This window comes from Tarenaya hassleriana, unplaced genomic scaffold (assembly GCF_000463585.1).
Source record: "Tarenaya hassleriana unplaced genomic scaffold, ASM46358v1 Cleome2, whole genome shotgun sequence".
NCBI classification, from domain to species: Eukaryota; Viridiplantae; Streptophyta; class Magnoliopsida; order Brassicales; family Cleomaceae; genus Tarenaya; species Tarenaya hassleriana.
The window spans coordinates 9,314,531-9,331,429 of NW_010965372.1; the positions used below are offsets into that span (position 1 = coordinate 9,314,531).

The 16,899-nt window shown below is 35.6% G+C and overlaps 4 protein-coding genes across 6 annotated transcripts; 1 reads left to right on the top strand and 3 right to left on the bottom strand.

The window, feature by feature from the left end:
* The first annotated feature begins 2,452 nt into the window (after positions 1-2,452).
* LOC104813222 (ribonuclease P protein subunit p25-like protein) lies at positions 2,453-5,726 on the top strand. The gene is made up of 9 exons (XM_019202332.1): positions 2,453-2,563; positions 2,709-2,831; positions 3,554-3,634; positions 3,734-3,822; positions 3,947-4,021; positions 4,215-4,273; positions 4,457-4,537; positions 4,758-4,940; positions 5,300-5,726. Exons 2-9 carry the CDS (start codon positions 2,709-2,711, stop codon positions 5,392-5,394), a joined length of 786 nt encoding a protein of 261 aa, XP_019057877.1. The 5' UTR covers positions 2,453-2,563; the 3' UTR covers positions 5,395-5,726.
* A 402-nt stretch (positions 5,727-6,128) lies between these two features.
* LOC104813223 (SKP1-like protein 1B) lies at positions 6,129-7,908 on the bottom strand. Its single transcript, XM_010540790.2, has 2 exons — positions 7,510-7,908; positions 6,129-6,625 (listed from the first exon to the last, which is right to left on the bottom strand). The coding sequence occupies exons 1-2, from the start codon at positions 7,807-7,809 to the stop codon at positions 6,452-6,454; spliced, it is 474 nt and encodes a 157-aa protein (XP_010539092.1). The 5' UTR covers positions 7,810-7,908; the 3' UTR covers positions 6,129-6,451.
* Positions 7,909-8,777: 869 nt separating this feature from the next.
* Positions 8,778-11,874, bottom strand: LOC104813224. Of its 3 annotated transcripts, XM_010540793.2 has the most exons (6): positions 11,763-11,874; positions 11,444-11,559; positions 10,664-11,131; positions 9,572-10,280; positions 9,343-9,470; positions 8,778-9,258 (listed from the first exon to the last, which is right to left on the bottom strand). In XM_010540793.2, the coding sequence occupies exons 2-4, from the start codon at positions 11,552-11,554 to the stop codon at positions 9,582-9,584; spliced, it is 1,278 nt and encodes a 425-aa protein (XP_010539095.1). In that variant the 5' UTR covers positions 11,555-11,559; positions 11,763-11,874; the 3' UTR covers positions 8,778-9,258; positions 9,343-9,470; positions 9,572-9,581. The 3 variants fall into 3 exon arrangements, with proteins under 3 accessions (XP_010539095.1, XP_010539093.1, XP_010539094.1); XM_010540791.2 differs by having other exon boundaries at positions 9,343-10,280; XM_010540792.2 differs by having other exon boundaries at positions 9,343-10,280; positions 11,444-11,577; positions 11,763-11,869.
* Positions 11,875-14,361: 2,487 nt separating this feature from the next.
* LOC104813225 (peptidyl-prolyl cis-trans isomerase CYP19-3) lies at positions 14,362-15,900 on the bottom strand. Its single transcript, XM_010540794.1, has 2 exons — positions 15,753-15,900; positions 14,362-15,090 (listed from the first exon to the last, which is right to left on the bottom strand). The coding sequence occupies exon 2, from the start codon at positions 15,074-15,076 to the stop codon at positions 14,552-14,554; it is 525 nt and encodes a 174-aa protein (XP_010539096.1). The 5' UTR covers positions 15,077-15,090; positions 15,753-15,900; the 3' UTR covers positions 14,362-14,551.
* Positions 15,901-16,899: the final 999 nt, after the last annotated feature.

A 16,899-nucleotide genomic window follows, 5' to 3' on the forward strand; every position in this document is an offset into this window, starting at 1 on the left:
TTAGTTTTAAAAAGTCTAAAAAATAGATATTTAATTTTTTTTATATATTACATTTTACACGTACATACATAAAAACACATATACAAACGCTATACACATATACATTCACAGGCACATACCCATTCATATACGCACATACACAATAATACATACACATTCACATACACATAGATGTATACATGTACCACACAAATTTCAAAATACATGGCATGTTGTGACGGTAAAATAAATATTTGAGGCGGACGATTCGCTTGTCATCTCAAATTTCAAAAATTTTATCGCCAATCATATGCCTATTGTTGCGAGGAATAATTTCGACTTTTTGCGACACAAACTTTTTTTTTCAACATTTAGGGGTGTAAAATGGGTGAACCGAGTCGGATTCGGATCATGTTTAGATCGAACTTAGATTTTTTGGGTCGGACTGGCACGCCCATTTATTTTCTAGGTCTATGATCGGTGGTAGAAGCTCGGCCCTATAGAGCTTTCGGACGGGTTTGGGTTGGATTTCAGGTTTTTCTATTTAATAAAAACTAAATATTAATGTATAATAATAATAATAATGTTGAGTTATTAGTAATTTTTTTTAAAAAAAATCAGTAATAACAAATCTTCATCTATATCAATTACAATTAAAAACTTTTAAATCTAAAAATTAATCATGTAAATTTTAAAATATATAAAATTTCTAATATTTTAATATATATATAATATATAAAAAAATATGTTTGTACAATAAAAATATAAAAAAAAATATTGAGATAAAACTTAAAAATCAAAGTTAAACTCATAATATATATATATAAACCAAAATCTAATCAAATCGTGCAATAATATATATATGTATATATATATATATAACATATAAATAAAAGATTTTACGTAATGTTGTATGACATCAGCTCTCGATTGAAAGTAAAAATATAATATTTTTTAGGCTAAATAGGTGGGTTAGACGGATTTTGGACCAGACTCGATTTGAACCTGAATTTTTTCGGATCGGACCGACCCACCTATTTATTTATCGGGCCTATATTATTAGATCCAAACCCTTAATTTTTCAGACAGATTTCGGATTTCGGATTCTATTGACACCCTACCCACGTTATATCGTGAAACTATCACATTCCTCTGCAATTTGTATGCGACCGTTTTGTAATGAGGATACATACTTTTAGGTATCTTATATGTATCCGATACATATTGGGAAATATATACTGGGATTTGAAATGACTTAAGATTCCTAAATTTCTAGGTTTAAGGAATATATATATATATGTATATATATATATATATATATTGAATTATAAAGTGTGAACCGTCACAGTTGAGAAAGAAAAATATCGATTCCTATTTTTTTTTTAAAACTATAAATGTTGCATCTCAATTAGTCCATAGTTTACACAGTGGGACACATTAGTATCCCAAACTATATTTGGATTAATTAATTGAGACGTAAGATCTATAGATTTCAGTATTATAGTTATAAAAATTTTAATTGTTAATTTTACTACGTACACATTAATCTCAAACCTTATATAAAAAAAAAAACTCTCGGTTGGTTTTGATCAAAACTCTATCCAAACCTTAGTTTTTCTCAGCAATATATGCATATTTTATTTTGTTAATACAAACAGACATTTAAAAGCTTGAGATCTCGTTTTTTTTTATATATATAATACCCTCCATATAAAAAAACATCGTAATTTAACCAAATAAATTAGCAAATATATTTATATCTTACTTATTTACGTATCTTTTTTTTACTACTAAGAATTAGCTCTTTAAATTCTGTTTATACATCTGTAAGGTCGAATTTCAAGTCAATGCATGCGTCTATAAAGTTTTTTTTTTTTATAATAAATTTGTCAACTTTTGAATATCTATTTTAAACATTAAATCTTATAATTGTTTAAATATTTATAATACCTGTAAAACTGTATACACTTTTATTTTGAAAATAAAATGTATGCACATTCAATTTTTATGCTGAAATTTAATTCTATGTTTCACTAAACAAACCTATTTTTATTTTTATTTTTATCACATTTAGAATCGATTTAAATTCTATTTGAATTTGAAAATTTGATTTGAATAAAATAGAATTCTATCAGCCTTTAGATAAAATGTAGTTTAGATATGATTATATATTTGTCTATTTTATTTTATATATCCTTGTAAATGATCATATATAATAAATATTTTCATCTTTATAAACAAAAATTCAGATATTCACATTCCAAAATAAAATAACCGCTAAGATGCCCTTTTCATGGATAGTAAAAACTCCAAAAGGGTTAGTTAGCGTAATTAGTCAGATTTGAGAATGAAATAAACCGGTTAGTTTTTTAAACCGGGTGAAACCGGTTCGAAAGGACCCGGTTAGGGTAGTTAAGAGCAGCGGTACAGTATTTATACCCCCAACACGGCTTTAGGGCTTAAAAAGGAGCAACAACCAAACAGAAGCCGTTAAGAGGGAGAGGAGAGCTGCTTTTGCTTTTGCTTATTTATCTATTTTTTTCAACGAAGAAAAAAAAAACTAATCCCTCCGAGAAAAAAAAAAGTCCGTACGAATCCTTAAATCTCATTTCGCTCGATTTCGAATTCCCTAGTTCCCGAGTTTCATATTGTTCGTGTGTGTTTTTTGGGTTTTGAATTCGTGAACTTTGTATGTGGTTTTGATTTAGATGTGTTTTTCAAATGCGTAGATGGATCGGTACCAGAGAGTGGAGAAGCCGAAGGCGGAGACGCCGATTGATGAGAACGAGATTCGGATTACAAGTCAGGGGCGTATGCGCAACTACATCACTTACGCCATGAATCTGCTTCAGGTTCTTCTCTTTTGAATTCCTTTTTTTTTTCGTTATGGCTTTCGTGTGAATTAGATTGAATGTTCGATGAATTTGTGAAAACTCTGTTATGTCGGGATGCTGGTCGTATTGTATTGAAAGTTTTAGGTTGTATTAGTCGAATGAATGGTAGTTTTTTCCCTTGAACAAATTGTGATTTTTTTCAAGTTCTAATTGACCTTGTGTTATGTTGCATAGATTTTTACAAATTGAGATCGATATTATTGTTGTTTGGGTGATGGGACAAAACCAGGCTTTTAGAAATCAGAGAAGATAAGGATGAAATGGTCATTGGTTTGACCAATTAAGCATTGCTTTGCTGGGTTGCTGATGTATTTGGTATCCACACGTCTTTGGATACAATAATGACATAGTAATACGGAAAACATCAACCGGCTAAATTCAAACGTGGAGTTTTTGGATTGTTCTGCTGTGTGTTTTTGGACTTTTGCACTCTCTCATGTCATGTAAAGATGGCGTGTAAACATTGCTCGAAAGGTACGGTCTTGCCGGTAATGGTGATAAATTGTTTACAGGGGAAGACTGTTCCATCGGTTTAATAGCTTGGTAAAAAGGGTCAGTGTGAAGCTGTGGTAGTAACTGGTGCTGCTTGATATATGACTTATAGGCAGTAGAATGTGTTTTATGTGTCCTGTATGTTTTATGCTGCTTCTGGTGATTTGATCTTCATCATCTGTATATAGGAAAAGGATTCGAGTGAGATTGTATTCAAGGCTATGGGTAGAGCTATCAACAAGACTGTCACTATTGTGGAACTCATCAAGGTGGTAGTTTTTTTCTGTCTGTCTAGTACGCGACATGATGGTTACATGTTAAGTATTTTGGCGGAGGTTCTAAGAGTTTATCTCTCATGTATAATGCAGAGAAGAATCCCGGATCTTCATCAGATCACCTCAATTGCCTCCACTGACATCACAGACACGTGGGAACCTTTGGAGGAAGGTCTTTTGCCGTAAGGAACCCTGTTTTATTTTTATTTTTATCTACCAGGATCACGTTTTAGCCTCTATATTCAATGCATTTGCAACAATGCTCCTATCACAGTTCTTCTTACAAAGTCTGTCTTTCGGTCATAGGTTGGAGACTACAAGGCATGTATCCATGATAACAATTACCCTCTCCAAGAAGGAACTTGACACTTCTTCTGTTGGGTAAGTTTCTTTGGTTTGCAGCTGAAACCTCCCTGGGTTAACACCACCACGATGCACTTTTTTGCTTGAACATGGAAACGTTCTTTCCTTATGCAAGAAAGATGCACACGTACACTCCCAAGATCTGTTCGGGTCACTTATTCAACTGAAATCAATTGTAAACTTCGTACCTTTGTTGTTGTTGAGTTTTCAGGTATCAGCCTCCTTTACCTGCTGAACTGGTGAAGGCATCTGAGGATGCCGATTACGAAGGTATCTGCAGATTCCTTTGAATTTGTTTATAAAATGCTAGATCTGAATCTGTATATATATACACACATGAAATACATACAGGAGAGGGAACCAGAATGGGAAACAAAAACAATTTTTTGCAGTTTCATACTAATTCTATTACTGGGTGATTTTGGAAAGTATAACTCCTGTGTTCTATTGCAGAGGGTTCTCCTAGTGGCCGTGGCCGTGGCCGGGGTCGGGGTCGGGGTCGAGGTGGGAGAGGAAGGGGAAGAGGAGGTAGAGGTATGGTTCATTCAAGTTTCGATTTTGTGCCTAGTGATTTTTACTTTATCCATCTCTTGGGATAGAACAGTTCTCTGAAGATACTTATTAGCTAACCCAGCTGTTAGAGGTGGAACACATGCCATTTTATGAATAATTTTAAATCATCTATACCTCAGTTTCCTCGGTCTAAAAATCTCACTAGCATCATTCATGACTGGATGCAATCCCTTCAACACAGGAAACACTTACAGATCTGATGAGTATGATGATGGAGGTTGGAACCAAAATCCAGCATATGGCAGGGGTAGAGGTCGTGCAAGAGGACGTGGTTTCAGTGGTCGTGGACGAGGAGGTTACAACAGACCTCAGTTTGATCCTCAACAAGATGGTTATGGTTATGATGCGCCTCCACAAGGACGAGGTAGCCTCCCCTCTTACTCACATAACACACTCAAAAAGTCACTTCTATTCCTGTTCATGCTCATCACCAATTGTTCATTCAACCTCTAAAAATCTTTATGGTTTTCTCTATCTCTTTGATATTTGACACAAGCCCTTGTTCTGCAACATAGTATTAGATCCTAAAATCTTGGGGCAGTTTTTTAGTGATTTTCCTTAGATTGGGTTCAAGCCCCGTGAGTTGTGGCAAATCCTCATTTTTCTTTAGTATTTTCCTTTCATTCCATCTGTTATTCCCATTAATTTCTGGATAGGTCCGATCAGGAACCTATCTCATAGCTGATAAGAAACCCTGTCACGATACATGATCTTATATTGCAGGGCGTGGTCGTGGGAGGGGAGGCCGAGGAAGAGGCCGTGGGTTCAGGTTGAACGGGCCTAGGCCTAACGCAGACCCAACCCAGGCAGCCACATGATGGGATGTTATCGTCTAACCACGGAAATGGCCGAAATCTCTGTGAAGGGCTTTTGGCCGTTCTGCTTTGCATAAAACGTGATTTTGGTGTGCTTTTTGAGCAAAGTCAGTCATCTTGCATCTGCTGAAGCGTTTTTTGCTCTTACTTTTTTTCTTTGAAGGGACATATGAAATCCGACCGAGTGTGGATTCCCAACACTTTACCGTACTTTCGACCTTTGTCTCTCTGTTTAATTTGAGTAGTTGAAATTCGTTTATTCATAGTGATGCTTCCATCTGTCCTGTTGGTATTTGCTTCAACGTTTTGTAATGAAAAATGTTCTTTTTGTTTTTTCTTTTGTGGGAACTAACTTGTAATCGAATGTGTCAAAGTTGTAGGTTTAGTTCAAAAATCCACGAAATTGTTACAGAAATCTTGTTTATGATCTCATTTTTAGTTTTATATTTATATTAAATAAAAGAAAAGCTTTCAAACTTAATAAAATGTGACAGATAAATATACAAATAAAAAAAATGTTTGAATTTTTAAATGCACTTGTTTTCGTTAATTTGTTTCCTATTCATGATCAAATCTGCAGAACAAGATTTTAGAACTAAAGATGGATATAGATTAGATATTAGAACCCCCAAATTTTCATTCAGGGGCTGGTAAGAAACCCTAAAACCACTCCAAATCGGATAGCTGACAAATGCCCAAACCAACTTATGAGCTCAAAATAGAATTTAGCAGAGAAATCAATAAAAGGACAACTTTTTAATACATTCATAATGGTTATTACGAAAGATGGTTATCGAAATGGAAAACAAGTCATTCAACATTCATAGCATAACATCCGACGCAGCATCTCACAACCCGTGACAGGTTGCGAGTGAGGGAGAGGGAGAAGGAGAGGGAGAGAGAATCAACACAACAGACGTAAACAGAAACAATGTGCGACGAACAAACACAGAGATTGTACTACTGAGGGTGAAGTCTTGTAGATTACTAATATGGCGGAGATAGACAATCGGGCACACCCCGTTTTTTTCTTTCGGTTTTCTCGGTTGGTCTTTCACCTTTACTCAAAGGCCCATTGGTTCTCACGGCGCACCTCCTCCTCTTCCTCCGGGGTGAAGTCGTTCTTGATGTTGAAGGTTTTGCGGATCTCCTCTGGAGTTTTACCCTTGATCATATCGGCTACGGTCTGGCAGGTCAAGTCCAGAAGGCCCTTGATGTTCAGATAGTTGGCAGCCTACAAGTTTTCGGGACATAGAAAATAGCGGGTTAGGCTTCATCTGCTCACAACAACATTGAAACATAGGTTTACAGGTTTCAGATTCAGAATCGAGCTCAAACTCAAGCAAAACATATAGTGAAACAAGCAACCCTCACAAGTATTAGATGTAAAGTCCAAACAAGAACACATCATCAGATAACACTAGCTTTTTCATGGTTTCAGTTTAACCACCACAGACCAAAATCTTTTCTTCCTGTCAAAGAAGAAAATAACAAATCCAATGAACATACACATCCCTTCTCTATGAATGAAAAACTGGCCATCAAACTTTAGTTCACAGGATTACGAAAAGTTCCATTTTGATGACAGTTCAAACAAATTTAAGACACCATCTTGAATCAGACCACGGATCACCCATGGTGCAAACAATACTGTACCTGCAGGCTTAAATAACTCAATAAGCGAATCAGTTTCTCATTCAACTTTACAGTAAATCAATCGCTAAATGAATTCAATCACCGAAACAGATCTCCCCCAAATGAACTTTGCAATCAATCAGAACACCAAAAAGGAACCCTAAAATCATGCACCCCGGTGCCACAGAACCCTAACAATTTTATCCCACATCCTTACACCTGGGAACCGTAAAATTAGCCCTGAAATCCGAAATCAATATCGCGAAACCCTAACCCTTAATTCTACATCCGAATACCACTGACCCACAAGAAATCAGCCCTAAATTCAACATCGACACCACAGAGAACCCTAAAATTAAGCCCGAAATCCGAAACCCTAAAGCGATAGAATAAGCGACGCCGAATCAAGAAATACCGAAGGAGAAATCAGATCAAGGGATAAAAACTAAAAATCGGAGGCAAAACAACGTAGAGAGCACAGACCAAGATGAGATCGAAGAGGGTAGCCTGGTCCACTTTGACGAACTCGGCGTCCCAGTTCTTCATAACGTCTTCTTCGGCGGCGGCGGCGGCTTCGGACTTAGCGGCGGCGTCGACGTGCTTCTTGCAGTATTCGATGACCTTCGAGAGGATCTTGCTGGTGACGTTAGGGAGAGGGATTCCATTGTCGGCGCAGTCGTCTTCGATCATGTGCTTGATGGTTTGCGACTCCAAAGCGACGGCTTCATCGACCTCAAAGGTCTCGCCATCGGAGCTCTTCAGCGTGATTTTTCTTCCCGACATGGTCTTTTGATCCACAGAGATTACGAAGAGGAGAGGAATCGATCGAGATCGAGATCGAGAGAGGGAGAGAGAAACCGGTGATGTGAATACCGTATTTTACTTAGATGTATATTTATAAAGTGATGTTTCACATCATACACATTTACTTTTCTTTTTTTCTTTCCTTTTTTGGCTATACGTTTTTAATTGTTCTTGCTTGTTTTCCTTTCCGCGCATCTTAATAAAAAAAAAAGAACAGTAATTTTTTCCAAAATTAACAATTTTATAAAAAAAAATATTATAATAGAAATTAAAGTTGTTTTCAGATTTTTCTAACAAAATAATCATTTATTTAGATAATATCGTAATTACGATCAAATAAATAAATCATATTATTTGTTCAGAAAAGATCGGAATTCAAAACACTTGACAACCAGATAAAATTGAAACAGATGGAGAATATCCAACGAAAGATATGGTTTGTTTCCAAATGAAATGGATTTCTTTCCATGGAGATGCTATGATAGAAACATCCCAACTGGTGATAAGAGTTTTGGAGCATTTGAATCTTGCCTTGACAACTTTTTTCCCTAAGATTTTGTTTCTTAAGTGAGTTTCATGTGCCAAAAGTATTAGAACCAAAACCAAACAAAAAAATCCTATAAACTATGTTAGATTTACGCTTTTGGGATCTTTAGAAAAATGGAGGAATTAATAGGAACCACAGACGCAACCCGATGGTCGAGGAGGAGAGAGAGAGAGAGGCTGATTCACATTAGGACAGAAAAAAGATATTTAGATAACCTAATACGGATGGCCAAAAAACACAGAGAATTTCTAAAATTTATTTTAATTAACCATTTATAAAAAAAAAAAACACAGAGAATTGAAATGGAAAAAATATAAATGACATGCCAAGGAGAGTAGAAAGGCGGATAGCTGACGCCAAACGGATGGTGCGGAACAGCTTATTATCATTGCAAGTTACTGACAGGTATGGCGATAAACAAAAAAGAAAATTCTAATGGTATTTTTGTACGTTGTTCTCACGTTTTCGGTGGAGCCAAATCTCTTTGGTTAAGAAGAACCCAGGAGTTTTAAAGACTCAATTATCTACCACATGATCGATGTGGGACTCTAACATTCTTCTTTTTCGTTTTAAGAATGGGCAGATGAAAGAAAAGACCAATAACCTAACAAGGAGAGAGGAGAGCTGGGAAGGATGATGGCAAGTTGCTAATTATCCTCAGTTTTAACATGACTAAAAAACTCTCTTATAAAGGCTCAGATCATAGAATCCCATTCCATTCATCACTGGTTGCTTCATATATCTCAGCCTTTTGAAGCCCAAGGCTCATTCTACTCTACTTACCTCAGGGGAGGGCTTCTGGATTTACTGGCAAAACGTTAGCAGCTTTTTCTTCTTTGCATGCCATTCATGCATTCCTCCATGTCTTCTTGCTGTTCAGACTAATACAAAGACAAGGAAACAGATTATGCCGCTGATTAAAATGCATCACATATCGACAGTTTCCTCGGGAAGAATCCTTTTACCTGTATGGCTAAGGGGATGAAGCTAGAACTCGAAAAATCTTTGACGCACAAAGTTTGAATCGGTGTTAAAGGAGTTGCTAGAGAAGGTGAGTCAACGGTGATGGGATGGCCACTGGTTATTCTACAATCTGGAACTGAACTCTTCAATCTACAGTCCCAGCAATCCGAACCAACAAAACATCCGACTGCTATGCAAAGAATCCTCTGGAAATTAAGATTTAGGGCAAACCTTGAGATGGTTATAGTGACCAGTGAGACCGAAGCATGAGTCCAACTGTTCTTCCGTTTCCATTTGTGAGGTAAACGAGACCTGGGTTCAAGCTGAACCGATTGTTTATGTTCAACTTCAGATATGATTCCACCTGAAACTGATCCTGATTTCTTGGTCCATCAATGATTCCTCCTACGCTCATTCCCCATCCCACTTCATCCTCTGAGTTATCTGACACAGACATTGCCCACTTTATGTGTTTTGGGTTCGAGTTCTGAATCTCAATCCATCCCCCAAGTCTTGTGAACTCATCCAGTTCAGAATCTAGCTTCAGAGCGATGGAACCGGACGATACCCAACTCATGTTGTTCATCTCCAGAGGTGGTGCTGATGGTTCCGTTGTTGATTCTGGAGCAGACTGGCGCCTTAGGAAACCTACTGGAATTGCAACTGCTCCAAAAGGATGGCGGTTATTTGATGGTTTTAAAACCCGATGACAACCCATAAGAGACAGTTTTACCCCTCTTGGAATGTGGCAGACGACCCTCCCAAATGTGCTGAAGCAATGACCGATTGCATCAAAACCTGGTTCAAGTTCATGGTTTGAGATGGACTGTGCCAGTGAGGCTGTAATGTTTGATTTTCTTACAGTTAACCCCAGGGCACTGCCATTATGTTGATTCAAAAGAGGAGGTCCAAGTGCAGAAACCTCTGTGAGACACATCCCCTGCATCATGGAGAGATTGTATTCTTAGCTCGATCAATAATGACAATTTAAAGAAAACCAAATGACCTGAGAAAGAAAACATGAAATGATTACATGGAACTGGGAATGATATAACTAAGCAAAAAGGGGACCAAAGAAAAGGAAGACTCGGTACTTCTCAAGTTCCGTATAATTTCAGAACCTTGGAGGTTGCTTAGAAATCAAGTGATTACTCACAACGTTACCATGTTTATGGCAAGTAAAAGGGAAACAAAACCTGCTTGCTTGTAAAATTTCAGGTCATGAAGCATTTTGAGTACGTGCTACAGATCATCCAAGCAAATTAGAATATCCAACGAAAACACATCCAGAATAGATATGAATTCACCAGAAGCAACGGATACCTGATGAGAAGACGGTGTTGCAGCATCAATGTCTCTGAAACGAGCACCAACAAGAATTGCAACAGCAGAAAACCAATCACTAATCTCCGACTCATAGAAGACTTTGGCCAAAGAAAGTTGGTTACCAGGGACAACCCTGCTATGTCTTTCCCCTTTGTGATTGGTGACTAGCTCGGCCACAAGGCTATCTTTCTCCCTAAGGTTCGTTTCAAATGTGAACCTAGAAAGCAATCCGGGTTCCACTCCTGCTTTATCAAGCACATCGAAATTACCCTCATCAATGTTTCCCATCAAGAATATGGCTCCGAGCACATCAATGTCAGCCCTCACTCGGGTACTAGCCTCCACAAATGGACCTCCCTTAGATGACTTATACAAGGAAATTATCCTCTCCACCTTATCCTGCCTATCCCTAAGTTTCATCAGATCTGAGAATGCTTCTCTTTGTAATCGCTTCAAGATCTCAATCTGAACATGACATCAGAACAAGAAAGAATCACTAATCACAACAAAAACAACTTGCCTAAGCCATATAACCACAATTCATGCGTAATGTTCATGAAATAAATGTTGAAATTTCCAGTTCAGAAGAAATGACAATCGTTGAACAGCGACAGCACCAGTTGTGTTACCAAATTCTAATTCCATTACCACCTTGATAGTCTCACAAATCGCCTCCAATTCGCCAAATAATGAACCAGGGACTTCGAATCAATACACCGAAAATACCAATCAAGGACAAAAAATTTAAAGGCATTCCATAAACGGCGATGAAGTTACCGGATTCCGGCGAGACGGACTCTTATGGAGGCCAAAGAGGCTGGAGACGAAATCCTGGCCTGATTTCGCGAAGTCCTTCGCTCTCTCCATTGCTGACGCCAGAGGATCCATTCTCTCTGCGACCAAAAAGGCGACTGAGAATATCCTCGAAATTTTCCAACAAATGCGAAACTCAGATTTCACGTTACTCGAACAGAAACTCAAGGGATCACGCAAATCAATATTACAGAGAGAACCGAAAACTTCTCCAAATCTGCCAAAGCAAAGACAGAATCCAAAAAATCCAGAACGCAGAGTGAAGAGACCATATGGAGCTCACCTTGAAGTTCCGAACTGAGAAACCAAAAAGACCACAAGAATGCCGGACGATAATTGCAGAAATCGCCGGCAAGAGGAAGATAATCTGGCGAGAGGGAAAAAACACAGAATGGGCCAAGGGAAGTTCGAACTGTTGATCTGATAAACCTCGTGGCTAATCTAATAATTTTCAATCTAAGCCTTATGTTTAATGAAAATTACAAACCGACCCGATATTTTCTCATCACACTGCACATACCCGAAGTAATATTTTTTTGGAAATTTTAAAGATCGTTTATTTATGGGAAAAAACCCTAAAAATTCTTAAACTTGTATTTTGGAATAATATTAATTTCTAAACTTGTAGAAGTGCCTATTAATTCCCAAACTTACAAAATTGAACACGTTAAATCCTAAACTTGTTAAACGGTTCCATATTCGTCCATAGCGTTATTTGGTCTAAAAAACGAGTTGACCGATCCGACATGGCGAGCCACGTGGCGAGCCACGTCGGATCGGTCATGCGAGAAGGAACTCGTGCAAACCAACAAACAGTATAATCTGCAATAGAACAAAGGAAGCCTACCATGGTTGAAGCTTGTAGGCCAGCATCGCCAAGACTACTGAAGAACGACACGATCGCAGCCTGAAGAAGTGGCACACTGGAAAATAAATGCAAACACAAGAACTCAATCTCTCAGGTAAAACAAGTAAAGTGAATCTATTCAAATGTCCAATTCACCAAATCCAAATCCTTGTCCAAATATCATATACGTTGTCATGCTCAACAGGAACACATAATCAGAGTATTCCAGCATTTCCCAATTTCCAATTGAATTAACAAAACATTTAATCAACGGTTCGTTCTTATCCAAAAACCTATTTATTTATTTATTTGTTTTGTTTTTATTCATATAAAGCTTTAATTTAATTATTATTTACTTTGTTTTGTTTTGGCAAATTGGTTCTCATTTCTGGGTCAATGCTAAATTGTATTCAAATAATTTTTTTTGTTCTTTTTACTCTTCCTAACGAGATTAAAAATCATATTAAATCTCATATAATTTCTAGGATAAATGAATATTTATTCAAAAGAACAGTTCATAATTTTATTTTCATCTATAAACTGAGAAAAAAGAAATACAAGTGGAAAAAATATTCATTTGAATGTTGACACTTTTTTTTTGCAATGTTATTAGTTTCTACTGGAAAAATATTTTTAAAAAATTCATGTCTTAATTAAGCATATAAGTTTGGTGGGTCCACGTTATTTACCCCCTTTCATTTTTTCCAATAAAGGGAAAAAACCCTAAAAATTCCTGAACTTGTATTTTGGAGTAATATTAATTCCTAAACTTGTAGAGGTGCCTATTAATTTGACCGATCCGACGTGGCACGTGACGTGGCGAGCCACGTCGGATCGGTCAACTCGTTTTTTTTTACCAAATAACGCTATGGACGAATATGGAACCGTTTAACAAGTTCAGGATTTAACGTGTTCAATTTTGCAAATTTGGGAATTAATAGACACCTCTACAAGTTTAGAAATTAATATTACTCCAAAATACAAGTTCAGAAATTTTTAGGGTTTTTTCCCTTTATTTATTTAGAATTTTTTTTATAAATTTGTGTATTAACATGACATTTTTTTTATAGGCATGTTGATATCGAATACCAAATTTACAAAAGATAAATGGATATAGTTTTATTCGAAATTCGAAATGTATCGTCTAGTTGGGCTGGACACAAATATCCGAAAATCGGGTATCAGTCGGATACTCGTCTCGTATATACCCTATTGTACTCGTAATTTTCAAATCGAAATTCAAATCCTGATTTTTTAATACCCATGAATCCGAATATAAATATGGGTAATAAAATTTTTAAACTGGGTATCCGTGGATATCCGACTAATATGATTTATAAATATAATTATATCTTAAGTTAAATAATTTCATATTTTTTAATATTATCTAAAAAACTAAATCTATTAATATTTATTTCTTATTATTTCTTTTTATCTCATATTTTTATCATAATTCATCGAGTTTTATAAATATATTTTTATTTTTTGAAAATTTTATATATAAATATTGATATTTTTTCTAAATAAATTCGGATATCCGTGAATATCCGCATATTATTCCGGATACTCATATCCTGAATATTCGTAAACCCCAAATATCAGATACAAATCTTATAATTAAATATCCGAATATTTTGGTTTCAAATCCAAATACCACGATTTCTCTGGATATGCGGTTACCCACCCACCCTATGGCCTTGTAGCGATGGTCTTCAATTTTATGTTATAGAGACATAATGCACAACTTTGGACAAAAATTCTTTTAAGCTCTCAGCCAAATTCTTTTGAGATCCATTATCATATTTTATAAGTAGGTTGGATCGAATAATATATAACCATAATCAATCATAATCAATTTAAACCAGATTAAAAACTAAATAACTATTTTTCTAAAATAAAAAAAAATTGAACTCAAACCAAAACCAAACCTAATTTTTAATGAAATATCGATTTCCCCAACTCCGAAATTATTTGGGATTTTTCGAATTTGTTTGAATGAATATTTTTGTCAATGAAACCCAAAACCCAACGAAAGAAAACCGAATCAAAACTACCCGAATTCAATATAAGAACCGAACAGTTAACCGAAATAAAATCCGAACAAACCACCTCTAGTGGCTGACATGTTCTGATGTTCACACTGAGATACGCCATACATTCTTATTATGGGTTCTGTTCTGAAAGCTCAACCCTCGGAGAGGATTTCTCTTTAAAGTTTCCTATCCTCAGTTCTGTTTAACCTCACCACAATCTTCAATGACAACTGTCTGGGTAGTTCTTCCGCTGTCCGACCCGACCTTCTCCATCTCCTTCACGATGCCATACCCGTCAACGACTTTTCCAAACACCACGTGTTTCCCGTTCAGCCACGATGTTTCCTCTGTACAGATGAAGAACTGAGACCCATTCGTGTTGGCACCTGCATTGGCCATCGACAGAATTCCTGGACCCGTGTGCTTCAACTTGAAATTCTCATCATCAAATCTATCCCCGTAGATTGATTCTCCTCCTGTTCCATTTCCACGAGTGAAATCCCCACCTTGGCACATGAAGCCCGGGATTATACGGTGAAAGGCTGAGCCTTTGTAGTGCAGTGGCTTCCCGGCTCTCCCGATGCCCTTCTCCCCAGTGCACAGAGCACGGAAGTTTTCCGCTGTTTTCGGGGTTACATCAGCAAAAAGCTCCATTACCACCCGACCCGCCTTCATTTTTCCAATCAGGATGTCAAAGAAGACTCTCGGGTTCGACATTTTACTCGGTTACACTGCACAACCAAATCATGTTCAAAACAAAATCAGGCTGAGCAGGTAAAAAATTAACACAATACAGTCTGCAATACACTCAAAACAACTAAAAACTGACAAGCCCATCATCAAGAAGCTTTTAACAAAAGAAATTCCAGAGTCAAATAAGAGAAACCGGCATAGAAATCATAAACAGAGACTGGGATTCAAATTCAACTCTTTTCAATGAAATCTCCCATATTCATTCATTCTTCTTCTTCCTGTATTTGCAAACAAAAACACATTTGCTGGACTCAGGCTTACAAGATGCTTAAGCTGTTCAGTTGGGTAAAGAAAGAAGATATTATCAACAACTATACATAGTCACACACCAACCTCCATAGATTTTCGTCAAACTTAATCATAAAAGAGAAAAAAAATGTTCCATCCTATGGAAAGAAAAACCCTCGAGATATTTTCATCGTTACAAGAGAGTTATAAATGACATGTAGGATGACTCATGATCTTGCACAGTTTTTGAGCTCACAGGCATAATTCTAAATCGTCACCTGCAAACCTTCGATATGTGCTTTATATACAAAACGAGAAGAAGAAAAAAACAAATAAACGAAAGAGAGGTTGATCCGTTTAGGGTTTGATAAATTCATCAATAATATGAAATGGGTTCCGGGAAATGAAGCACCTTTACACCAGAAATTCGCGATTCTGACGAATCTGAAGAAACTTCGGTTCCACCTTGACGACAGCGGCAATATAAGAAAAACCTAAGCAAAGGGGAATGGGGAATTTTAGGGTTTGGCAAGGGTTTGGGCCGGCGATTATGGGTTATTTTTGTCATAGACCCTCCATTATTTTGTGTTATTACATATCCAGGCTTTCATTCTCGAAATTTCTATTAAACCCAATATATATAAGAGTTCATTTTCAAACGCTAAAAAATCGAAACTTTTTAAAAATTAGGCAAAAACCTTCGATGTCTGTCAACTCAAACAAAAATGATGATGTGACAATGATATAGCTTCCAAATTATATCATCATAATTACATCATATATCATCATTTCAAATAAAATTTAAATTAAAAAATTTATTTAAATTAATATATACATACAAATTCATATATATATATATATTAAATATAAAATTACTTATAACTAATAAAATACATATACACATATCTACAATAAATATAAATATATATATATATATTACAAATTATATTATAAATGATATATATATTATTTTTAATATATATTGTATATATATTAGTTATAGGTACTTTAAATTTTAATATGCATATTAATTAGTTGTATATGTATATTTTGTATGTATAACTAGTATATATATATACATATTATTTTTAATATATATTATATATATATGTGTTAGTTATAATTATTTTTATTTTAATATGTATATTATGTATGTATATAAAATTAACTATAATTACTTTTATTTTAATATATTTATGTATTAGTTATAATATAGATATATTGTATTTATGTGTATGTGTGTTGTATTAGTTACAAATAATTTTATTTTTAATTATATATATATGTACATATAAATTTGTATGTATATACATTAATTTAAATAAATGATTTAATTTAAATTTTGTTTGAAATGATGATGTGCATAATTATGATGATGCGTGAATGATTTGGAAGCCATGTCATTGCCATATCATCATTTTTGTTTGAATTGGCAGATGCAGAGGGTTTTCAGTGAATTTTTAAAAAGTTCAGAATTTTATCGGTTAATCACATTACGTACAGAGTTTAATTGATAAGCAAAAAAATACAGGATTTTTTCGTTTGTAAAATTTTTTTAA

Coding starts and splice junctions, on each gene's coding strand:
- LOC104813224 (XM_010540793.2), bottom strand. CDS start 11,554: ATGGATCCTCTGGCGTCAGCAATGGAGAGAGCGAAGGACTTCGCGAAA. Junction 11,132..11,443: donor GTCCGTCTCGCCGGAATCCG/GTAACTTCATCG, acceptor TGTCATGTTCAG/ATTGAGATCTTGAAGCGATT. Junction 10,281..10,663: donor CAACACCGTCTTCTCATCAG/GTATCCGTTGCT, acceptor TCCATGATGCAG/GGGATGTGTCTCACAGAGGT.
- LOC104813223 (XM_010540790.2), bottom strand. CDS start 7,809: ATGTCGGGAAGAAAAATCACGCTGAAGAGCTCCGATGGCGAGACCTTT. Junction 6,626..7,509: donor CCCTCTTCGATCTCATCTTG/GTCTGTGCTCTC, acceptor GAAAACTTGTAG/GCTGCCAACTATCTGAACAT.
- LOC104813225 (XM_010540794.1), bottom strand. CDS start 15,076: ATGTCGAACCCGAGAGTCTTCTTTGACATCCTGATTGGAAAAATGAAG.
- LOC104813222 (XM_019202332.1), top strand. CDS start 2,709: ATGGATCGGTACCAGAGAGTGGAGAAGCCGAAGGCGGAGACGCCGATT. Junction 3,635..3,733: donor CTATTGTGGAACTCATCAAG/GTGGTAGTTTTT, acceptor TGTATAATGCAG/AGAAGAATCCCGGATCTTCA. Junction 4,274..4,456: donor TGAGGATGCCGATTACGAAG/GTATCTGCAGAT, acceptor GTTCTATTGCAG/AGGGTTCTCCTAGTGGCCGT.